This window comes from Pteronotus mesoamericanus, unplaced genomic scaffold (genome assembly GCF_021234165.1).
Source record: "Pteronotus mesoamericanus isolate MK-2021 breed Mesoamerican mustached bat unplaced genomic scaffold, CSHL_Meso_final scaffold_827, whole genome shotgun sequence".
Taxonomy (NCBI): Eukaryota; Metazoa; Chordata; class Mammalia; order Chiroptera; family Mormoopidae; genus Pteronotus; species Pteronotus mesoamericanus.
The window spans coordinates 1,074,515-1,098,306 of record NW_026555327.1 but is presented as its reverse complement, the minus strand read 5'-3'; the positions used below and the strand labels follow the sequence as shown (position 1 = coordinate 1,098,306).

The window sequence follows — 23,792 nt, the reverse complement described above, 5'->3', positions numbered from 1 at the left end:
TTTTATGGATTGGGTCCAGATCCTGAAAGGCCTGTGTCTTGAGGTTGGATGCCAATCAGAGGATGAAGAGAGGTGGGCCCAAGGTCAGCCTTAAGGTCATTAACTGGTTCTGAATTAAGACCCCTCCTTTTCTAATTGGAAGATTACACTTCCCATCAGCCTCTCACTCCCTCCCACATCAACCACACTCTCCTTGCCCATGGCAACCAAAATGTGACCAGATTCCTGCAATAACTGCTCACAGTGTTACTGCAACTGTCCCTGGTCCCCCTGACTCTATAGTCCTTCCTAGTCTGAGATCAGAGCCTCAGGGTAACTGAGAGACACCAACACTCCCTTCCCATGCAAATCTCACATGTAAGACAATTCTGCCTGCATTCCATACAGGTGTACTAAATGTTAATTGTGTCAGGATCAACATTGGTCAACCACAGTCCACCTCTGTCCTACAGAACTTCCTGCTTGGCTGGGCAAGGAAGGATAGGGCAGGACACATCGGGTTGGACTGGGAAGACCTGGGCTGGATTGGGTAAAGGAAGGGGAGTTTGTTGCAGGGAGATAAGGCAACTGGGTCATTTATAAGATTGATGGTTAGGTGCCTAGACAATCAGCACATTCTATCTCTCTGGCCACAGGGACTGGTTCCAGAGGACCATGTGACCAAAGCTAGGTCAATGAGATTCAAGCTTGGGGGTTTCAACTGGACTACAGCTGGAGATATCTTGGCACTGCACAGAGAGGCCTGCTGGTAGAACAGAGAGGTAGAGAGAAACTCCATTGTAGGATGTCACTTGAGCCCCTGGATTCAGCTATGCCTGAAAAACACCTCCCCCAATATTTTGTTCACAAGTTAACAAATGCTATTGTTTGCATTCATTAATTTGGTTTGGGTTCTCCATACTTTGCCAGTGAAGGAGCAGTACTGCCTGCCAAGAACTCAGGCAGCTTGGTTCTCATTGCTGCTTCTCTGGGGCTAGGATCCATGCAGTAATAGAACAATTTCCCGCTAGGACTGACCCCCTTATTCTTCTACACAATGTCCTAAGTAGTGGCCATCAGTACCACATGGAGAAGTTAGGGTGGGGCTTGTCATTGTTCTCTTCTGACCCAGGCTAAGACCGGCCTCCTGCCCCAGCCCTGAGGTGCTCTGAGGGCCATCCCCCTCACAAGACCACACGGTCCTGGAAAATGTGGGCAAATGATCACCCTTTGGGGCTAGGGTTCTACCTCTGTGGAATGGAGGTTAATAATACAGATATCTTGCTCCCTTCTTACCGCCCACCTCATGTACCTTACTGCCATCTCCCCATGGCTGGACCACATAGTCTCCTATAGCAGGGACTACCTGGGATCTTCCACGTCCCCTGGGCCTCACCATGAGGCACCTAAGTATATCTCCTTAGAACTAGGGTCTGCTCTACCCAAAGTGCACTGGAATTCAGGCCCCTTGGGGGCAGCCCTCAATCAGTGATTGATGGAGGGAGCTACAGGATCAATATCCCTGCTCCCTTGCCCCCCAGGTGAAAGACTGAGGTGTGCGTCCTACACAATCTCCTAGTGTTTCCCAGCACAACAGAGCCCCAGTTGCCTGTTGCAGGAATTGCTTTATAAGAGTAACCAATCCACCAAATTTGTCCAGGTCTAAAGGTTTTCTGGGAAACAGGATTCTGAGTGCTAAGACTGGCAAGTTGATAACCCCAGTGAAAGCTTATTGATTATTGACTGCTCCCTTCCTTCCTTCTGTCATTTCCCCACTTCCCTACAGCTTCTTTCTCCAAGACAAAATACACTCAATCCTTGTCTCTGCTCTGCTTTCAGGGGACCCTGACCCCCTTCATGCCCTTCATACAGCCCACCACCTCAGCCACTGAGCACTTGTGAGGGTCAGATGTGGTCTTAGAACATCCTGTCTGCTACTGATTTTGCCTTGGGACAACCCTTTGAGGAATGGTCTTCTGTCTTTCCCATTTTATATGTGGGAAATCTGAGGTTGGGGCGGAAAACTGATTTGTCTGAAGTCGCCCCACCAGTAAGTGGCATGTTTCAGGGATCAGATTGGTGGTGAAACAGCACCAGAATGTTATTGGTGATTGGACCTCGGTTCTACAACCTCAGTACTTAAGCTCTGGCTAAGAAAGCATTCAGAACTAAGACTCAAATACAAGCAAAAGTTTATTTAAAAAGTCACCGAAGTTGAAGAAGTGAGCCAGCTGGGCTGCATGGGCTCAGCGAACAAGTCAGAGAGGCAAATGGAGGGCCTTTGGAACCGAGTAGAAAGGCAAGGATATACATGCCTAGGATAAGGAAAGGGGAAAGGCATAGGCGTGCTCTAGATAGAGAACTGGAGAGACAGCTGAGCTGGGTCCTCCGTCCTGAGAGATTTTATCCCCTCTCTAAAGGTGGGGAATCTTAGGGGAGGTCCCAGGGGAGGATCTCCATAGAATACTCATTAGCTTTTCCAGGTGTTTCCTTTCAGGGCCATGGTCTCTACTGATTGGTCAGCACTAGGGGAGGGAGTCATTAGTCATTGCAGGGTGATCCTGATGTCAGCCATGTCCCCTCATCCTGGAATTGCTGCTTTTCTGGGCCTGGAGCTGAGACAGAACTGACGCCTACATGTTATCCCTAGGGATTAATGCTTAAGGAAGTGGTTGTGTAAGGGCCCGCATGGGAATCACATGAGGCTACTCTTTGGCCCGTTGTTCCTCCTCCAAGGGGGGCCTACCACATGACTAGTGACAAGCCAGGGGAGGAAGGATCAGAGGAGGGTCTGAGACACGTGCCCAGCTATGTGAAAGGTCAGGGGGTCTAAACTGCATAACTAGCAATATGCTAGGGTAGGAAAGGTTACCCTGAGGGTGAGGTCCTTGTTTTTCCAGTTTTGCCCGTTGCTAGGCACTCAGGGCTTTCTGCCTTGGTGACCTTCTGTACCTGGCCCATCATCCTTGCTCTGCTAAGGCTGTCTGCCTGTCACAAGACCAGGGGCAGATGGGCCCTGGTTTCTTCACCTGGTTTCTTCACCTGGTGGCACACGCTACATTGGCATTGAGGGCATTGAGGGCCTGGGATGTGTTGGGTACTGTCTTCCCGCTTCACAGGCATCATTTCATTTAATCCTCACACCCATCCCGGGAGATGAGACCCCCTTTCCCTTGCTTTGCAGAGTGGGAAACCGAGGCCCAGGGAAGCAGCTGAACCCAGGTTCATGCCCAGGCAGGCTGCTGCTGAGTGCACATCCTTAACCACCAAGCTGGTGCCTCCATACGTGTAATTTCCGTTCAGGCGGCAGCTGTGGCTATTTGGGGTGGGGGTGTGGCTGCCCCCCCCAAAGGGAGGCCAGCTGGTGGTGGGGGAGGAGGGGCCCAGATAGCAGACCTGGCTGAGAACCTCCAGGTTGGTGTCTGGGCTGGCAGGCTGAGCACAGGCCTGCCCTGACCCCTCACTGCCAGCCTCAGTTCCTTGGGGACCATCCAGCGGCCCAAAGCACCCCCCACTCCTCTGCCTCCACCCCTACTCCTGCGGTTGGCCCAAATACCATACAGGGTGAATCTCAGCTTTCCCCCAAACATTCCTTGCTCCCGTGGCCTGGCCCAGGCTGGCTTAGGTTACGCAAGCAGAGCTGGGGGGGTTGGGGCGAGGGACCAAGGGGACAGGCTGGCCTTTCCTCACCTCCCCACTCAGCAGCCCACCCACCCTTCCCAAGGCAGGCAAGGGGGTGGGCCAGTTCTCTTGAGCCCCTGGGAGAACAGGCTGCAGGGAGCATGTCCTGTGCCGAGAGATGGGGGGCGGTGGCGGCCAAGACAGAGGCTCCAGGAGGTGACCGCCTGGTTTCCATTAGGAAGCCCTGGTCGGCAGTTCGGGCAAGACAGCTGAGCTGGGGCTGGCTATGGTGAGGTGGGGTGGGGGAAGGTATGAGGGTGGGGCCTGCCGGCCCCTCCCCACCTCCCCCAACCCCCGGGATGCTCCTGTCACCATGGTGGCCCCCTGCCAAACCTGGTGCCACCCTGACCTGTCCCTCCACTCCCAGCTGCTGAGCCTGCTGCTGCTGTTCCTGCTGCTGCTGGGCCCCCTGACCACCCCCGGCATGGAGGACGCGGCTTTCCCCCACATGGGGGAGAGCTCGCAGCCCCTGCCCCGGGCCTGCCCCCCACGCTGTTCCTGTCCGCGGGCTGACACAGTGGACTGCGATGGCCTGGACCTGCGGGTGTTCCCCCACAACATCACCAGGGAGGCTCAGCAACTCTCCCTGCAGGTGAGGCGGCGGGCGCTGCAGGGTGGGGTGAGCATGGGAAGCGCTGGAACTCAGAGTGCGGGTGCGGGGTCCACATGCAAGGGGGAGGCGTCGGGCATGTGGGTCTTGGCACTGGCGCAGGTTGGTCTTGGTGAGTGTTGGAGGTGGGGGGAGAGCTACTGGATGCGGGAGGGGCTGACGCTTTGGGGGTGCAGGGGGGTCAGCATCTTAGCAGTTTGGGGTTGTTTGAGCTGGAAGTGATGGGTGTCAGGAGTCAACTGAAGGGGTGGATGGGGTGTTGGAGATCAACGTCTTTTTGGTTAAGGGGTGATGAGGCATTTGGGATCAACTATGGGGGTAATGGGGGGTTGGGACTCTCTTCTTAGGATGATGGGGAGCTGAGAATGAGGGCTGGGGGCTCTTGTTGAGGGCTCAGGGTCATCTGGGTCAGAGGCGTGAATGCTCCCCCGCAGAATAACCAGCTGCAGGAGCTCCCCTACAATGAGCTGTCCCGCCTCAGCAGTCTTCGAACCCTCAATCTGCACAACAATCTCATCTCCTCGGAGGGTGAGGGAGACAACAGAAGGCTGCCCCTCCCTGGCTCAGCCCCAGCAGCCCTCTCCCTCCCCCATGCTGGGTCTGTGGGCAGCTCTGTGGCAGTTCCCAGAACTGCCCTTTGCTGAGCAGGATGGAAACTCAGGGGATGCCGGGGCGGGGCTGGGGGGGGGGCAGGGGGCGGGGGTTGTGGGTTTTGTAGACTGGGAGGGGGGTGCCCGGAGGAGCTTCTGCCAATTCCTGGCCAGGAGCCCCAGGGCGGCGGGGAGCACAGACCCCCCGCCCCCCACTAGGCCTGGGGTCCCCTCAATACCGGCCCCACTCCCAGGCCTGCCCGACGAGGCCTTTGAGTCCCTCACCCAGCTGCAGCACATCTACGTTGCCCACAACAAGGTGAGCCCCCCACCAACCCCCGACCCCACCCCACCGCAGCCAGCGCACACAGCACAGAGCGCAGAGGGGACTGCATGGGGCTGGAAGGTGCCACCAGGACCAGCGCACTGTGCTTCCACAGCTCTCCGTGGCCCCCCAGTTTCTGCCTCGTTCCCTCCGAGTAGCGGATCTGGCTGCCAACCAAGTGACGGAGATCTTCCCGCTCACCTTTGGGGGAAAGCCGGAGCTCAGGTAGCCCCTGGGCCGGCCCAGCCCCAGGCCTCAGGCATGCCCAGGTCACTCCCCACAGTGGGGTCTGAGGGAGGCCATGGGCCTGCCCTGGGTGGTCGGGGGAGACAGGACCCTAGATGCTCTGTCTGGAGAACTACACACACACACACACACACAATGACGGCAGCCCTGAGCTGGGGTGCAGAGCGGGAGTGGTGGGGAGCCCAGGGGCAGGCTGGTGGCCGGAGCCTGGCTCCCCTTAGGTCCGTGTACCTCCACAACAACCAGCTGAGCAACGCTGGCCTGCCCCCCGACGCCTTCCAAGGCTCCGAGGCCATCACCACCCTCAGCCTCTCCAACAACCAGCTCAGCTACCTGCCACCCAGCCTGCCACCCTCCCTGGAGCGGCTCCACCTGCAGGTGCCCCTCCTCCCCTCACCGCCCTCCCGGCCCCCTTCACCTCTCTCCTGGGAGACCCCTCTGCCTCCTCAGATTTCCAGCAGTCAGAAATACCCTTCTCTGAGTCTCTACCACCGGTGCAAGCCCATCACAAGTGCTCTTTGAGCAGCCTTGCTATCTATAGCCAGCTCCTCATCTATCACTTCCTTATTCAAGAGCCTTCTGGGGCTCTCCACTGCCCTCTGCTCCAGACCCTGGGGGTCATTCTCTCCTCCCTTCCCAGAACAACCTCATCTCCAAGGTACCCAGAGGAGCCCTGAGCCGCCAGACCCACCTCCGTGAGCTCTACCTCCAACACAACCAGCTGACGGACAGTGGCCTGGATGCCACCACCTTCAGGTGGGACCTGGGACAGGGTGGGATGGGGTACAGCCTCGTCCTGGCAGTAGGGGCCGAGGATTCAGGGCCTGGGGCCCTTACCCTTTGCCCCCCTCCTCTGTATCACTCCTAACCCACAGCCTCATTTGGTGAGCACCTACTGTGCACCAGGCTCAGCCCAGCACCTGGTGGCCATCCTTGCGCCCTAGCTACCTTGTTCGGTCATCTTGTTGTCCAACGTCACAGCTGCCACACGCAGATCTGGACCTAGAACTCTGTCCTGGTCACCCCCACATCTAATCCTCAGCCAGAACCAGCCTTGATCACCCCAAGTTTACCTCCCACCCAGATCTCTCAGCTCACCACCCAGAAAAGTGGAATTTCCAGCTGACATCTCAGCACCATTCATCAGCCCTCCTGCCCCCACTCCAAGATCTACCTGGTCCCTGATGCTGGGTGCCCAGATCAACACCGACCCTCTCCCCCACCAGCAAACTGCACCGCCTTGAGTACCTGGACCTGTCCCACAACCAGCTGGCTGCAGTGCCTGCTGGCCTGCCCCGCACTCTGGCTGTGCTGCACCTGGGCCGGAACCGCATCCAGCAGGTGGAGGAGGCCCGGCTGCGTGGAGCAAGGGGACTGCGCTACCTGCTGCTTCAGCACAACTGGCTGGGGGCAGGCGGGCTGCCTGCAGGGGCGCTGCGCCCTCTGCGGGGCCTGCACACGCTGCATGTCTACGGAAATAGACTGGAGCGTGTGCCCCTGGCACTGCCCCGCCGCCTGCGGTCCCTGGTGCTGCCCCACAATCGCGTGGCCGCACTGGGAGCCCGCGACCTGGCCGCCACGCCTGGCCTGGCAGAGCTCAACCTGGCCTACAACCACCTAGCCAGTGCCCGCGTGCACCGCCGGGCCTTCCGCCCGCTGCGTGCCCTCCGCAGCCTTGACCTTGCTGGCAACCAGTTGACTCGGGTGCCCACCGGTCTGCCCGCTGGCCTGCACACCCTGTGGCTGCAGCGCAACCAGCTGCGGACCCTAGAGCCCGAGCCGCTGGCTGGTCTACACCAGCTGCGGGAGCTCAGCCTGGCGCACAACCGACTCCGAGTGGGTGACATCGAGCCCGGCACCTGGCATGAGCTACAGGCCCTGCAGGTCAGGGGTGGGCTGGTTAGCCATGCTGACTGTCCCCATGGCCCCTCCACCTCCTGCCTCACCAGCCCCTCCTCCACAGGATCCTTGGGTCATAGTACAAAAAGAGCTTGTCTGCTGAGGAATGCTAACCTTGGTGTGGCTAACGCAGGCCCAGCCTCCAGGTCTTTAGCCGAGCTGTCCCTGCCGCCTGGTCCTCTGAGACACTCCCTCCACCTCCCCTGTAAACACTGGCCTCTAGCTCCTGACCACTACTGACTCGAGAGTTGAAAGCTTCTGTGGGTGTCAGGCACTGTTCCAGGCATTGGAAATGCCAATGGGCACAGCAACACGACCCCTGGCCCCGGGCACAGACACCCTGGTTAGGGAGACAGCAATTGGTAACAATCATAAGTAAACGACAAGTGCTAGAAGGGCGTGAGGAAGTGCATTAGGTGCCATCCCCGTGAATGACTGGTTGAATTGATGTCTCCCACAGTAGGTGGGGACCTGTCTGTGCCTCGAGCACCTATAGCAGGGGCGGCCTCAGAAAGGACTCAGTTCACCTCCATCAAGGGGAGAAATCCAGCAGAGCCACGAAGAGGGTCCAGGGGAAGGGGCGGAGGGACTGGACTGGGCATGGAGGGGAGGAGGGCTTGGGAAGAGGAGGTCTGGGGCTTAACTGAGCAGTGAGCCCAGGGCCTGGAGCCACCACTGGGCCGCCTCTGCCCCCACCCAGATGCTGGACCTCAGCTACAACGAGCTGTCCTTCGTGCCTCCCGACCTGCCTGAGGCCCTCGAGGAGCTGCACCTGCAGAACAACCGCATCAGCTCCGTGGGCCCTGAAGCCTTCCTCAGCACGCCGAGCCTGCGCGCCCTCTTCCTCAGGTGCCCTCGGGTAGCTGGGCAGGTCCAGATGGGCAGGGGAGGGCCACAGTGGGTTGTGGGGGGCCCTGGGAGTCTCAGGGGGAGTCAGGAAGGTTGTGGCCCCCTCCGTTTGCACATGCCCTCATGCCTGCCTCTTGGTCCAGGGCCAATAGGCTTCACATGACCAGCATTGCTCCTGAGGCCCTCCTGGGCCTCCCACACCTTCGCGTGGTGGACACGACGGGTAACCCTGAGCAAGTCCTGATCCAGCTGCCACCTACAGCACCACACCGGCCACGGGCAGGGGGCCCCTGACCTGAGGGGCCTGTCAGAACGGTCCGGCCTCTGGGGTTCCACCGGGCCGTGGACTCAGGAGGCAGTGCCCACCTGGGGCCTCAACCTGTCTCTCCCAGGCCTTGAGGGCTAAGCCTGCCTGACCCATGCTGGCCAGGAAGCTGAAGCTCCTCACACACAGGGAGGGACTGAAGCATGCAGCTCACACGCCGGGTGCACAGACCGTGCCGGCCCCACTGGCCAAGTTCCTACTTCCCGCCCAGATGGAGACAGCACCAATAAAGCCTAATTCTTTCGAGTGCTCACCACCAATCAGGTACCCTTCACTCTGTGGGACAGAAGGGCTCTTGCCATCCTTACATCCAGTTGGGGAAACAGAGGCTGTAGGAGGCTAAGTCCAGGTCCTGTGGCTAGTGAGTGGCAGGGCTGGATTTCGAGATCCTGAGACACACATGGGTCACCAAGCACCGTCACATGTGGCCCGACCACACCTGTAAACCCAGATATCCCTAAAGCCACCAGGCATATCTGGGTTTACATGTGAAGATGAAATGCACAGTGGGGTGGACGCCCTCAGGCAGGTCACAGACCCTTTGACTGCTGCACAGCCTTTACGGACACTCCCCGTCCCCGCCAGCTTCGTACAGGCACCTCCCCTTCCTAAGCCCAGGGGAGGGTGTGTGTGTTGGCAGGAGAGACCCAGCCCAGCCCTGCCAAGGAGGGCGAGAAACAAAAGGCAAGAAGGAGAGCAGGGTGTGGCCCTGGCTGTTTATTCCGTGTGTCAGCCCTGGGGCCTAGCTGGCCCAGGGCACCCCCCTGGGGAGCCAGCCAGCTTCTGGCTGGCCTCAGAGGCTTCTTTGGGGTGTGGGTGGGCTTAGGGTTAAGGCCAGGGAGGGACAGGAAGTAAAGTGCTTGCAGGGGCTCTTAGGGCTTGGTCCTGCACTCTCCCACCTCTGGAACAGGACAGGGGCACAGGCTGGCTGGCGGGCACCATCCCCGATGCCCCCTGCCAGGGCTGGGTGGGCCCAGCAGGGGACGAGTCCATCCAGAGCTGATTGTCCGCTGATTGTCCGCTTGTCTGGTCTGAGGCCGTGGCAGTGTCAGCTCTCCCAGCACCGGGGCCTTGAGCCTGCGCCCCCATTTCCAGGGGCTGCCAGCGCCGTCGGCCCCTCACCTACGGAGCCGCTGTAGCTGCAGGAGAGAACGCTGGGGTGAGTGGGGGCCACGGTCACAGCTGCACGCCCCCCACCCCAATGCCTGAGCCGCTCACCTCATTCTCGACCAGGTTCCGCCTGTAGAGTGCCTCCTTGGCGGGTTCCTGGGGACCCAATGGGAGGTCAGAGGAAGCCCCTGGCAGCCCAGCCCCTAGTGCCCACCTAAACCCCATCCAGCTCACCCTGCTGCCTTCATTGCCAAGGCGCCGGGCAGCCTCTGTGTAGAATTGCAGCTGACGTTCCAGATGGGCCATGTATTCTGAAGGTGGCAGAGGGTCAAATTGGGGCCACTGCCACTGCCCCTCCCCCATGTGCCTGTCCCGAGCCCCTACCCCGCCGGATGCCTGGGCCCCCCTGCTCCAGCTGTGCCCTCTGCCACTGGCTGCGATACATGATATCCTGGTACTGCTGGGCCACCTCTGGGGGCACTGGCCGCCGTGCCTGCCTGAAGGCCAGGATCTGGTGGGTACAGAGAGGACTGTGAGGGCCCTGCCTGAGCCTGCAAGGCCCCCCAGTCCTGCCCCACCAAGCCCACTGGGTGGGAACCCACCTTCCGCTCCAGACGCTCTTGGTCAAAGGCCAGCACGCTGAGACTATGCAGGGGCCGGGCAGATCTGCGGGGTGGGTATAGGGATGAGTCTGCGAGGATCCCAATCCTTGATCCCATTAATTTGATGACATGCTGGGCACTGGGGAACAGCCAGAGACAGGCCAGGCCCAGCACAGTGTTGCTAAGCCCACAGCCTAGTGCTGATGATGTACATCTAAGCAACTGCGATGCCAGGCAGTCAAGGAGGGCTTCCTAGAGGAGATGACAGCCAATTTGGGACCCATAGGAGACAGTTGGGAAGAGGAGTGGGGAACAAGTGTGTGGGCAGAAGTACTCAGGGCATTGTAACACAGAAGCCGAGAGGACAGTAAAAGCTAGCTGTGGCCATGAACCAGGAGGAGTGAGGAGAGAGAAGGTTGGATATGCTGACAACGGTCAGATCAAAAAAGGTCTTAAAGACTAAGCTGAAGAGTTTATACTGAATCCTCCAGAAGAAGGGGAGCCAGGGAGAGACATGCTCCAATTTGTGCCTGATGAGATATTGTCCACGAAGGGCTGAGATGAGAAGAGGCCCGGCCCAGCCACCTACCTGTTTGCTGGCTCCCTCGTAGGGGCAGGAATGGGAGGGGCCTTCCCTTTGGGCCCAGCAACCTGCTTCAGAGGACAAAACCAGCCTTCTGAGTCTTGACTCCCTTGAACCAAGCCCCCCTCCCTAGGGTTACTGCTGGGTGGGGTCTCACTGGGGGCACAGCTGCTGGCACGGGATCGACGACCAGCCACCTCTCAGTTATTGTCTCCAATTGCTGGGCCGTCAGTGGCTCTCGAATCCGGACCATCACCTCCAGCCGTCCTCCTGTGGGCCGGCGACCATCCAGGACCTGGGTGGGAATAAGGAGGGGCTACTGGGAAACACACAGCGGTTGGAGTCCCATGGCTAGGATCAGGGACAACCAACGTGATTTACTCAACATGATCCCATGAGTATGACTGAGATGCCAACTGGTCATCATGGAACAGGGTGCTGGGGGTATCTATGGCCAGATGTAAGGTGGTCTTGGACTTCCAGGGCAGAGGCTGGGTCAGCAGAGAGGACCCTTGGGAGGTTCAGGGCAGGGAGCACTTAAGTGATATTAATGAGAGACATGGCCTTACTGGAACATTCAAATTAATGTCCACCTCTTACCTCAAGGATCTCCCGGACCTCACATGCTGTCTCCAGGGCATCCAGCTTCAGCTGGGCTGTACCCAGGACCCGGTCGGTCTTGAACAGCCCACTGTGTATGTGAGGTGGCACAGGATGGTTGGCCCAGGGCAGCTTCCCCTTCCCCAGAGCCCATGCAGTGCCTGGCCCCCCAGCTCACCCTTTATGGACCACTTCGAACTTGATGCCTTTGGTCTGTATTGCCCTTCGAAAGCCTCGGTGGCTGCGGTTGATGCAGAGTTTGAACTGCTCCTTGAACTCTGCCCAGGGAGGAGAGAGGAGTCAGACTCACGTTCTTGCTGCAGGGGGCGGGACTACCTGTTGTGCTACCACTGTGTCTCACCAGGAGAGTCTGTGTTCTTGATCACACTGGTCTTGTCTTTCTGAGCTTCTTCCTGGGACCGGGCAGGAGGCAGGAAGGCTCAGGGGCTGGGGCCTGGCCCGGGACCCCAGTCTGACCCACTACCCATCCCGAGAGGGCTTAAACCCATCCCTCCTTGGCTCTCCACATACCACGTTGGGATAGGGGAAATCGAACCGAACGAAGACATCCAGATCGCCAGGGGAGAGCCCTGTGGGCAAACAAGGGTCACAGCTGGGCAGAGAGGTGGTCCCCACGGCCCTGACCCCTGCTCGGTGCTCCCTCACCTGGAGGCGTGGGCAAGTTGATGCCCTTCACAACGAACAGGAGCATGTCATTGCTGCTGAGGTCCGGGAAGATCCTTCCGGGAGGGCAGGTGGGGAGACAGAGGCACCTCAGCCCCACTGCCTGCCCTTCTTTTCCTTTGGTGGGGGCAGGGAACAAACCCCACACTGGCCTTTGGGGGTGTCTCAGCTCCTGGGCTCCAGTTTTAAAATTAGACAAACTCGAGTTCTCTGTCCGGTTCTGCCGATGACTGACTTTTGGGTCCTTTCTTTAGTTTGCACATATTTATTTAGTACCTACTTTGCATCAGCCAGTGGCCTTGCTCCTGTGGGACCTTCCCTTCAATTAACAGTATTTCTGGAGCCTCCTAATATGTGCCAGCCAATGCCTTAGCTATTACGGGGCCTTCTCTCACTTGACATTACCTGAGTACCTACTACGTGCCAGCCTGATGCCTCGTGGCTAGGGAAACTTTCTTTCACTTAGCAATATTTCTGGAGCCCCTACTGTGTGCCAGCCTGTGTCTTCATTGCTGTGGTTACAGAAGTAAATGACAGAGACCTGTCTCTGTGCTCATGGAGCCTGAGCTGGCTGAGTGGAAAGATGACCAATGAATATATAAAGCAACAAGGCAACACTGCAAAGAATTAAAATAGGAGAAAGGCTGAAGTGTGCTCAGGACGGGCTGCTTTAGACAGGGTGGCCAGGGAAGGCCGACATCATCAATGGCGCTGGCTGTCAATTGGGGGTGCGACACGGAGACCTTGGGAAGAGGGTCTGGGCAGGGTAAACCACAGGGGTGATGGCCCTGGGTGGGACAGCCCTGGGCGGGAACATGCTTGGTGTGTTTGAGGGACCTAAAAGAGGTCTGTGTGGCAGGAGATGAGCAAACGGGCCAACAGGTAGAGAGGAGATGATGGGGAGCCAGAGATGCAGATATGGCAAAGCCGGGGTAAATGGGGTGGGTTTTCCTAGCTGGTTATCCTAGGTTTCCACAGTGGCTGCACCTAACCTCACCTGTAAGTGAGAAAAATGATCCCAACTATCCAGGGTGTGGGAACACTTCACTGGAGCAGGACCAACAACCGCCACCCTGAGGGCTCACTTCTGCACTTACTACATCTTCCCCGTTTCCAAGTGTGGCCCTGCCAACACCCCCTCACCTGCCATCCCTCACTTGCACCTCATGCCTGCCTCAGGACCCTTATGTGTGCTATGCTTCCACCACCCGCCAGCTTCTGGGGAAGGAGAACCCCTTCTCAAAGGGACATGTGAACCAGGGGCCATTGGGGGCCTTACTTGATGACGCTGAAGGTTCTCTGTTCAAAGCGGGCACTAGGAGTGGGGAGACCCCGGGCAAAGGCCTGCTTCAGGGTCTCCATGCTCCGCTTACAGTCCTCTGCCAGTTTCTCAAATCTGCAACAAGAGGGCCCTGCTCAGGTCCCTGGTCCCAGAGGGAAGCAGGGGGCGCACACCCAGGTAGAGGTGGGTGTAGGGGTACTTACTTGCTTGTTTCTGCAATGTTGCCCAGGTGGGTGAACTGGTTAGAGTGATTCAGGCACATCTGGTGAGGCAGAACACAGTGAAAGCAGTGTTGAAGGACCATGACCCTGGGGGAGGCCTGCTGGCCCAGGCTGGGATCCCCTCACCTCATGCTGCTGCCTTAGGAGCTTGGTGAGTTCACCATAGCGCCGGGCTGACTCCTGAGACAGACCAGGGCCAGGCCGCTGGACCAAGGCAAAGTCATCCTTGTTGACAGGGGCAGGCGGCACCTGGAAGATAAGGCTCATGGGGAGAGGCCTGCTGGTCAGTAAAGAGCAGGCCTGCCTAACCCCTCCTTGGAGAGGCCTTTCCTGACCACTGCTTTGTCCCCACCCCTGCTCTTTCTTCTTCCCCAAAGAGAAGAGTGACGCTTAGAGAGCGGTAGATGGTTCTAACCAGTGGCAGAACCTGGTAACTGTTTATCCCAAATCTGATCCACGTCCTCTTTCCTAGTAATGGAGATCTGGCTGGGAACATGGCAGCCCCACAAGAAAATGTTCCAGCCTCCCTTGCAGCTAGGTGCAGCCATGTGACTCAGTTCTGGCCAATGGGAGGTGAGCAGGAGTGATGGCAACTGCATGTCACTGTCTTTAGAGGAAACTACTTGGCCTGCAATTTTTCTTCCTCATTGCTTTGCACGGACTGGATACAGACAGATTAGTGGTCCACTTGGACAAGGATGACCTCCTCCGATATGACAGGACAACAAAATGGAAAGAACCTGGGCTCTGGAGGTTCTTTATAAGAGCCCAAAGCACCCTGAGTGTTACATGCAAAAAGCATAGACATCTTTCTTGTATAACCACTCTCAGAAGAGATCTATTTGTTACAGCAGCTTAGCCTCCACCCTGACTAATATATTCCAAGTCACGTGGCTGTGAAGTGGCCAGAGCCCAACAGGCAAGCACCTGGGAAGGTCTAGCAAGCTTAGAGGTTTCACCTTGGTAATATCCACAGGCAGCCCATTGCGTGAGGCCTCCAGCATGGGATCCAGCCCCTTGGCCTGGCGCAAGTGCATCTTGGCACCCTCCACATCGTTCTTCTGCTTAGCTCGCAACGCGGCCTGCAAGAGCTGCTTCTTCCGGCTCTCCAGGAAGGCCAGCTGCTGCTGGGCTGTGGGCACAGGGGGATCTGCAGGTGCTGCCCAGCCCATGGCCAGGTGATGGGCATCCAAGGTGAACAGGAAGCACCTACCTCTGGTGGATGTACCTTTGGGGGCTGCTTTGGTTGCTGAAGTGGATCCTGGCTGGGGTGCCTTTGAGGGTGGGGCCTTGGGCTGGGCTGTGGGGGCTGCAGGGCTGTTGAGCTGCTGAAGGATGGAGAAGATGTCAGAGCTTTCCCAGCACCTACAATAAGGTCATTCCTCAAATGGTCAGGGCCTGACACAACAGTGACCAGCCTAGTTTCTGTTTCCTCAGCACTAAATACAACATACAGTCCTTTCCTGTTGAATCTTTGCAGCAGCTCTGAGAGGTAGGGGCTACAGCTATGCCCGCTTTATAGATGAAAAGACTGAGGCTCAGAGAATAAAATGACTTGCCCATGGCCACATGGTCAGGAGGTGGCAAGGCCAGGACAGGAGGCCAGGTCTTTCTGGCTCAAGGCTTGAACTGTCAGAGTTTACTTTGTTGTCACTCCCTGCCTCACCCCAAAGGGCCCTGCCCCTCACACCTTCTTAGGCTCCTCATCCTCTTCATCCTCTGGGCCTTCATCCTGGTTGGCCAGCTTCATGGCGGTCTCCAGGACCCCCACCAGGCTCGGCTGGGTGGACTCGGAGGCCTCTAGGCCCTGGATAGGGGGAAAGCCTGGGCGGCCAGTTGGGATCGGGTCAGGAGGGAGACACCTGTGCCACGATGGTGGAGAGATGGGTTCCTCCCCCTTCCAAGGACTTAGGCCTTTGAAGTCACTTTAAATGTAGGAAGGAGCTGCTGATGGTTTGGTATAGACACCAGACCATGACAACCTCCCTCCTGTCTCTTGCCTCCTCTTGCCTGACCCTGGGCCTTGACTAGACTCCAATAAGGAAGCACTATGAGGTGCTGTGCCGAGTACAAGGGGTGGGCCCGGCCCTGGGGGCATCCTGGGGGACCAAAAAGCAGAAATCATTGCTCTCAGTGGGGATGCACAGGAAGCTCTGAGAACCCAGAGGAGGCCTCAGACCCACTGGGGTGGCTAATGGGAGGCTGAGTAGGTATCCGTAAAGTTAAAGAACTGATGACTAGGAAGGAATGAGTCAAACAAAGAAGAGGAAAGATCAGTCAGCAGTGGGTTGGCCAACAGGCTCCTCAAATAAACCCCCCTGATTTTTAGTGTTTGCCAGTTTTCATGGTGTAAACACTCTCCTCATACTGATATTATGGTACTGACTGTCTAACAAGCTTGCAGAATTCCTGAATGTGTAGCAATCGACTCCCAAAGCCTGTACAATCAGAAGGGACAGCACCAGCAAAGGCTCAGAGGCTGGAGGGGGAGGGGCGGGGGCAGGGCCTACCTGGGGGCACAGGCAGCTCAGCCACGTCCACAGCTCGGCCAGCCTTGTGGGCCCGAATGGCATCTTGGTATTGCTGTGGGGGACAGAGGTGTTAGGACTCCCTGGGCACAGTCTCCAGGGGCTGCCCGCCCACCACTCGGCGTCCATGCACCTTGACAATGCGCTCATGCATGCGAGCCTTCCGCTGGTCCCCCTTGGTCTTAGCCTGGGCTGCGGCCACGTGGTAGCGCTCCATCCTCTGCTCCAATGCCTCCAAGAGAGTCCTTGGGGGTGGGGGAACCTCTGGGCCTGATGGGGTTGGGGCAGGGTTAAGACTCTTGGACAGGGAGACTGCCTTGCCCTGGTCTGTCTGCCCAAAGTCCCAGGAGCCTACCTGGTGTGGATGGCACCGTAGTGGGAGTCAGAGGCTGCAGTGGTGGTGATGGCGGGTCTGGGGGCAGCTGGTCTGCGGGCAGAGAAGTCCAGTGCTATGAGGGGCTTGCTTGTGGCCACTCCACCCCCACGCTGGTGTGGCCCAATTAGGTCTCAGGTCTGACCAGAGGAGGCAGCGATATCAGGAAGAGGTCAGTGGGGCCCTCCAATAGTCCTGGAGGGTGGGCAGACAGGGTACTCACCAGGGGGAGGGGGCAAGCGGGATAGGTCGACAGGCTCCCCCCGGCTCAGGGCCTCCAAAACAGCGTCAAAGCTCTGTGAGAAGGAAGGGGATCAGGAGAGGCTACGGCTGGATGTGACAGTGGTCTGCCCCTTCCTTTGCCCAGTCTTACTCAAGCCTCTTCTCACACTTAGGCCCATTTCACAGAAAGGGGAAACTAAGGTTTCAAGAGGTGCAGTAAATAACACCTAGAGAGTAACCAAGCTGGGATTTCAGTTTAGGCATATCTGACTCCAAGCCCATGATCTTTGCCGCCATGCAAGGCTGGAAGCACCCTATTCTTTCCACCCGACCCTGTCCGTCAGTTTGGACGCACCTTGGCCACACGGAAGAGCCTGGCGGCGGCGGCAGTATCCCCCTGCTGCTTGGCATGGAGGGCAGCCAGCTTGTACTCGCGCTGGCGGCTCTGCAACTGAGCCAGGGGGCCAGTGCTGCAGGGACCTGGAAGGAGAGCAGCGTACAGACCGTTTCTACTCTCACAGTGAAGACTGTTCTTAGGCGAGTTGCACGGATGTGAGAACGCAGGCTCGGCAGCGGGGGGAGGGGGGCGCTGTCTCTGCAGCCCACAGCCTGGAGGGCGCACGGCAGGCACGCAGCTCAGGCCCGGCAAGCTCCACAGCCACTGCTGCTTTGCTCCCCAGAAAATTGTGGAAAATTTTACGTGCCCTTGTGCATTTTTGAGTTGGCATCTAAAATGTTTCATGTTAAGTTTCAAGAGTGGCCAGTGTTGTCATTCCCAATATCTTGCAAATATTGACATTTGAAAAAGAAAACCATCGCACCACTCTTTTAAAACTAATGTATTTTAACTACCATGAGGATTTGGAACTCATCAATATTCATTTAAAAAAAAAATGGCAAAACCCCTATAAGGCCAAATCCACCATCTTAGCCATTCTGAGGTATGCAGTTCAGTGGCATTAGGCACACCCGTTAGTTGTGCAGTCGCCACCGTCCATCCACAGAGCAGAACACTTTCATCTTTGCAACTGGAACCCTGTCCCCATTAAACACTAACTCCCCATCACCTCCCCCAGCCCCTGGCACCCACCATTCTTTCTGTCTCTATGAATTTGACTCCTCTAGGGATCGCACATAAGTAGAATTGGACAGTATTTCTTCTTTTTGACTGGCTTATTTCATCTACTGTAACATTCAATGGGTTCACCCATACTATAGCATGTGTCAGGATGTCCTTCCTTTTTAAGGCTGCATAATATTTCATTATAAAGATATACTATTTTGTTTACCCATTCATCCATCACTAGACACTTGGGTTGCTTCTACATTGGTCATGCTTCTATGAACATGGGTGTGTAAATATCTCTTCATGTCCCTGCTTTCAATTCTTTTGAGAATATACCAACATCTACTTATAAAATATCTCCCAGGGGTCACTTTTGCAGTTGGGAATTTCACATCTTCCCTTCTTTCTATCCATGTCCCCCACGGAATTATATCCTAACATGATCCATATGGGTACTTGAAAGCCTTTTTTTGACCACCCTCTCTTACATTTGTAACCAAAATACATTTATGTGGTGTGTTGGTAAAGTTGGGAAACAGAGGATTAAACTACTTTTTAAATAGTAATTTAGTTTCAAATATGCTCAAGACATTTTCAGAGGAAGTACGTGTGTCTCTAAATTGAAAGCAACAGGTACAATTGCTGGTATGAAAGACACAGCACAACAGATACACCGTCCAGTGACCACAAAACCTAGAAACACCTGGGAAACATCCTGCGTTGTACTTTTTCAGATGGACAACTGGACCCACTGTTTTAGGTTCAGGGGCACTCACCTGAGATGGTATCTATAGGCTGAAACTAAACTCCTTGATATTTGATTGAATTATTATCACAAGTCTCTCCCTGTGTTAAAATTTTTTCCTTTTGGGATTGAACAACTGTTACAATTACACTTAGCACATAACTGGATATAATGTAAATACTCCAAACTTTCTGATAAATACCTCTTACAAACCAAGAGTAAAATTTTATTGGCGAGGTACCTCTTGCTGTCACACTAAAGGCTGGGTCCACCTCCTAACAGTCCCTGATTCCCATTCATTCCTTTTCTACTTCCTTTTTTCCTTTAAAGTGCTTCACACCAACAAATAGATGGGAAAAGAGGGAGTCTTGTCATTGCGACGTCACATGAGTCTCTGAACTCCTGCTGAGCTGTATGCCAAAAAAGCAATCGTGAAAATTTGGGCTGGTTTTAGCCAAGAATTTCAGGTGACAATTTCCAAAGGTCCTCCTTGTACTTTGCCAAAAACCATGGCTTAGAGACCAGCCTGGCCTCAGAAGGATTTAGAGACCCAGTGTCCACGTTCTCAACGCCAGGCCAGCCTTTTATATTTCATTGGTTCCTGCCTGTCCCTGGAGCAGAGCCCCGAGTTCAGATTCTAGAAGGGAGTGGGTGGGCACTCCTTTCCTGAAGTGGGGGGAGGGCGACCCAAGAGGGGAAGGTTGGGAAGGAAAACCTCTAGGTAGGTGTGTCTTCCAGCCAGGTGAGTTTTAGAAGAAAGGACATGTAAGCTGAGCCCTTGAGAATTTTTCATTTAAAACTCTGAATGGGGGAATGTTACTCAACTTTAAAAAAGAATCAAGTGCTGACACGGGCTGCAATGTTATCCTAAGTGAAGGAAGCCAGACAGAGGACAGATAGTGTATTGTTCCATTTACATGAAGTATCTAGAAGAGGGAAATTCATAGAGACAGAAAGGAGAATAGAGGCTATTGGGAGCTTGGAGAGGGAGATGGGGAGTTAGTGTTTAATGGGGACAGACTTTCTGTTTGGGGTGAAGTTTGGGAAATAGAGGTGATGGTTGCACAACATTGTGAATGAACTAAATGCTACTCAATTGTACACTGAAAAATGGTTAAAATAGCACATGTTATATATATTTTACCCATCACAAAAACAAAAAGGTATCAACAAACTCCAGGGGCATGTGCACCTGGGAAAGGAGTATTTAAAATATCTCACAATCAGTACAGGGCTTTCACCCTCAGAGGAGCCAACCATTGAATATAGCCTCTGACATCCCATGTCAACAACCCTGTACTTGGCCTACCTGGGGGCAGCTGGGGTTTAGCCAGGCCCAGTGACGAAGCTGGGGCAGTGGGAGGAGGACCCTCTACTGTGACTCTGGGTTCTGGGGCTGGCGGGTTCACAGAAGCTGGCAGGGTGGGTGCAGGAGCGTGGCTGGATGTGGCCATTGGGCCCTTCCCCACAGCAACTGGTGGTGGGATGTCCTCTTCGTCGATGGCATTGCCCTTCCGGACGGAGGTCAACAGGTTTTCCAGTGTCTGGAGAAGGTGTAAATGTGGGTTTTGGCAGAGCCTGGAGCTAGGCACAGGGGCGGTGGTGGGGTCCCGGCACTTTCCTGTTTGCCCACTCACCTTAAGTCCCCGGTCGTAGCGCCGCATCTTGGCGCTGTCTCCAGCTTGCCTAGCACTTTCGACTGCTGTCTGGTAGAGGGCCAGCCTCTCCTGCAAGGTGGCCTCCAACCCTGGGCTGGGGGCTGTGGCTTTCGGCTGTGGGAGGGGCCAGGGGCATGGCATGGGTGAGTGATGACCGAACTCAGCCCACCCTGCAGGTATCCTTGGTTGAGCGCTTACTGCATACCTGGCATGTCACCCCTGGGCCAGTTGCCCTCATCTTGGAGGGGCAGAAATTATCCCCTTCCTTGGTACAGAGAACTTGGGCTCAGAGGTGTCCCATCACCTCCCTGAGGTTGCATGGCTAAGAGGTTCAAGGGACGGTCTTGAACCCTGAGCTATAGGGAACGGGGTTGTCAGACATACCTGGGCCACAGGAGGGTGGGACTCCAAAGTCTTCTGCTCCTCCCCAAGGACCTCATTTAGTTCTGCCTGCAGGGACACAAGGCCGGGGGACTGCATGAGGGCCCGACAGACGGAGCAACAATGGGAAGAGAGCCCCCTGCCCCGCCTGGACACTCACAAGCAGGTCATTATCAGCCTCCACATCCTCATCGTCTGTGCCCTCCTCCTCATCCGGGTCTCTCATGCACAAGCTGGCCATCTTCTCAATGGCCTCCATGGGCAGGGGACCTGGCAGCAGGGGGAGGTACCAGCTGGACTGGGATCCTTCAAGAGTCCCCAGCTTCCCATCCTGATCATCCATGGTCCCGAAGAATATGGTAGCAGACAACGGGGTGGCATGTTTCTCTCCTGGCACTTCCATGGCACCCCACTGCCCTCGGGCCAGCAGGCATGATCCCGCTTCCCAGCTGACCTCACCGGCCTTATCCCTTCCTTAAAAAGCCTGAGTTCAAACTCTGGCCCTGGAACTTCTTCACTGTGGGATGCTGGGCAAGCTGGGTGACTCAAACTTTTTGTGGCTCTGTGCACATCCAAGAACGACTACAAAAGAGCTGCATGTATTGATTTGGGGTTACAAATGAATTTCAGTCACTAGGTGAATGCACAGATACAAAATTTGTGATATGAGGATCACTGTATTAGCTAAAAAGTGTAAAAGCTATATTTGCCCTCTGGGCTCCAGCCCCACGTGACCACTTTGGAATCCTCTGCCCACTCCCATCTCTCCCAGAGCTTTTGCATGTGTTGTGACCCTTCCCAGAAGTGTTCCCCAACTCTTCATGTGGTTCCATCCTTCATGGGTGCCTCCTCCATGAATCCCTTCCCAGGTCATAGGTCTCCCCCATTGATCTGTGCCTCCTCCACGCCAGCCCGTATCAGTGGGCTGGACGATTCACGAGGTCCTGTGTGAAGTGCTTTAAGAACACTAGACGATTAATTCTGGTGATGTAAGTGTGGCTTATTCCCATTTTACAGACGGGGAAACTGAGGCCCACACAGATGGTAGGACTCATTAAGTTATAGCCAATAAATGGCAGAGTTGGGATTCGAACAATCACTCTGAATTAAGAGTTAATCTCTTAACCTTTAACCCAGACAGTGGGTTTCAGGAGGGCAGGGACCTGCTCTATCTCCTTTCCCATCTTCCTAGCACCCAGCTCTGAGCCTGGCCCACAGTGGGAGCTCAGGAAATGTCCCAGGGGTGCGCTGAGGGTCTCACCTTTGCCTTTGAGCTTCTCCAGGGCTTGGGGTGGGCCCCCAACCAAAGCCAAGAACTCAGCCTCCAGTTCCTCATTGTTAACTCCATCCTCAGGGATCATCAGACCATCTGGGGAGAGATCAACCAGCAGGCCCAGCTGCGGGAACAACAAGAGTTCAGTCAGATGTTGGGATGCTCCTCACCTAGCCAGAGGCAGCCACGATGGACTCAGAGTCCCCTTGGGAGGAAGAGAGCCCAGGCAGGCCTCTTGGTAAAGTCATTTCCCTGGGGAGTGCCAGAAGTCTGGAACAGGCCCAGGATGCAACAGGTGTCCCAAGACGGGCCAGGCCCTTTGGCATAGATCAACGTGAGGCAAAGGACAGGCAGAGAGACCCAGCTTCCTGCTCTGAGTCCATTCCCACGATGTGCTGCTAGCAGAGAACGGTGGGGAAAGCAGACCCCACACCCTGCCCAAAGCACAGCCACTCTGCACACCTGGGCATTTCCTTCCAGCATCCTTAGCAAAGGGGGATATGCAGGAAGGTTGGAGGTGTCAAAAGTAAGTAGAAGCCCTGACAGTAACATGATGTTGAAAGTGGAGTCTTTGCTGTGTAACAGATCCGTCTTCCTATCCATTCTATCCTGGTTAATGACCCATCATGACGTGATAATATTTGGTTGAACTATACAAAATTGCCCTTTCTGTGGATCAAAAATGGCCCCATATTGGCAATTACGTATGGTTCCTTCTAACAGTAATAACAATGATAGTAACACTTACTGAGTGCTATGTTCTAGCACTACCCACAAACTATCCCGATGAATTTTCATAACTGTCCTATGACATAGGAACTCCTAGGGCCTCCATTTTACAGATGAGGAAACTGAGTCTGAGAGCTGTGAGGCCAAGCATCCAATGTGCAGAGGCCAAAAGGGACCTTCAGGTTGGCCAGACTCTAACACCTGGCACTAAGCAATGACCTGGGCTCCTTCCATCAAAGCTGAGAAAAACTACTCTTCTGGTGCCTGGGATAGAAGAGATGGGAGAAGGGGAGAAGGGACCCAGCTCCAGCCCCGTGGACTGACTAATGGGAGCAGTTCTGGATTTGTCCCTACCTCTGGCCAAGGTGTTAATTCTCATGACCACAGGCAGGTGTCTTCACCTTTCTGGGCCCCGGTGTCCTCATCTTTACAATGGGAGTAAAAAGAGTCTGACCTGGCCTGGCTGAGGCGAGGGTTCAAAGCGAGCTCAGGCGAGGGGAGCAGTAACTGTCCTTAACCCAGGTCTAGGCCTTCCCCCCACCGACTGGAGCTACTGCAGCAACAGGTGGCCCTGAGCCTAGGGCGGGGCGCCAGAAGCTGGGGAGCCAAGTAGAGTAGGCCGCATTTTCCGGGTCAAACCTCACTTGGGGGGCGGGGACAGGGGCTCACCTGGGGGTGGAGATTGGGTTCCCCTGAGGGGTAGGAGGGGTTGCCTTGGTGGGGCCGCGGGGCACAGACTCACCTGGCGGGCGGCGGCGGCGCCTCGGCCCGGGGGTCCCGGGGTTCCCTTCCTCTTGTGCATCTTTCAGGCTAGATGCTCCGACCACGGCCCCCTCGCCTGGCCTTGCCCTGCCTCCTCCCCCGGGGCCTATCGTCGCGTACGCGCTCTTCCTGAGCCCCGCGCCCCTCGTCGGCGCCCCGCGACCGCAGACCCAGCGTCCTCGGTCTCCGGGGTGGCCGCCCTACTTCCGCCTCGTCCCTTGGGCGTCGCGGCACCGGAGAGCAGCCTCTCGACTTGCCGTGCCCACCAAACTGAAACTACAACTCCCGGCAGGCATTGCGCAAGTGCACATGCGCGCCTCCGTACGGTGGGCGGTGCCGGCAAGAGGTGGAACGTACGCGGGTGTGAGCGGCAAAGCTGGCGTCGCGCCTGCGCGCGGCTGGGACTCGCGAAGCGCGGGAAAGAAGCAGAGCGAGCGCATAAGTGAGGGGCGGCAGTGGGCACCAGGCT

The 23,792-nt window shown here is 56.2% G+C and overlaps 2 protein-coding genes across 6 annotated transcripts; one reads left to right on the top strand and one right to left on the bottom strand.

The window, feature by feature from the left end:
* The first annotated feature begins 3,973 nt into the window (after positions 1-3,973).
* PODNL1 (podocan like 1) lies at positions 3,974-8,473 on the top strand. The gene is made up of 9 exons (XM_054563545.1): positions 3,974-4,252; positions 4,705-4,798; positions 5,115-5,179; positions 5,301-5,410; positions 5,653-5,809; positions 6,072-6,187; positions 6,658-7,315; positions 8,031-8,179; positions 8,323-8,473. The coding sequence occupies exons 1-9, from the start codon at positions 3,974-3,976 to the stop codon at positions 8,471-8,473; spliced, it is 1,779 nt and encodes a 592-aa protein (XP_054419520.1).
* Positions 8,474-9,452: 979 nt separating this feature from the next.
* Positions 9,453-23,568, bottom strand: CC2D1A (coiled-coil and C2 domain containing 1A). 5 transcript variants are annotated; one of them, XM_054563512.1, is made up of 29 exons: positions 23,304-23,568; positions 21,821-21,956; positions 20,720-20,829; positions 20,563-20,628; positions 20,158-20,292; positions 19,830-20,064; positions 17,065-17,189; positions 16,711-16,783; positions 16,470-16,541; positions 16,248-16,384; positions 16,097-16,169; positions 15,277-15,410; positions 14,800-14,914; positions 14,546-14,718; positions 13,713-13,835; positions 13,569-13,627; positions 13,363-13,479; positions 12,066-12,139; positions 11,931-11,989; positions 11,761-11,812; positions 11,578-11,677; positions 11,400-11,490; positions 10,957-11,094; positions 10,806-10,870; positions 10,217-10,280; positions 9,999-10,125; positions 9,849-9,925; positions 9,723-9,770; positions 9,453-9,643 (listed from the first exon to the last, which is right to left on the bottom strand). In XM_054563512.1, exons 1-29 carry the CDS (start codon positions 23,361-23,363, stop codon positions 9,623-9,625), a joined length of 2,859 nt encoding a protein of 952 aa, XP_054419487.1. In that variant the 5' UTR covers positions 23,364-23,568; the 3' UTR covers positions 9,453-9,622. The 5 variants fall into 5 exon arrangements, with proteins under 5 accessions (XP_054419487.1, XP_054419489.1, XP_054419488.1 ...); XM_054563514.1 differs by having other exon boundaries at positions 10,806-10,867; XM_054563513.1 differs by having other exon boundaries at positions 14,800-14,911.
* Positions 23,569-23,792: the final 224 nt, after the last annotated feature.

Coding starts and splice junctions, on each gene's coding strand:
- PODNL1 (XM_054563545.1), top strand. CDS start 3,974: ATGGTGGCCCCCTGCCAAACCTGGTGCCACCCTGACCTGTCCCTCCAC. Junction 4,253..4,704: donor CTCAGCAACTCTCCCTGCAG/GTGAGGCGGCGG, acceptor GCTCCCCCGCAG/AATAACCAGCTGCAGGAGCT. Junction 7,316..8,030: donor ATGAGCTACAGGCCCTGCAG/GTCAGGGGTGGG, acceptor GCCCCCACCCAG/ATGCTGGACCTCAGCTACAA.
- CC2D1A (XM_054563512.1), bottom strand. CDS start 23,363: ATGCACAAGAGGAAGGGAACCCCGGGACCCCCGGGCCGAGGCGCCGCC. Junction 10,871..10,956: donor TGCCAGCAGCTGTGCCCCCA/GTGAGACCCCAC, acceptor TGTCCTCTGAAG/CAGGTTGCTGGGCCCAAAGG. Junction 9,771..9,848: donor TTGGCAATGAAGGCAGCAGG/GTGAGCTGGATG, acceptor TTGGGTCCCCAG/GAACCCGCCAAGGAGGCACT.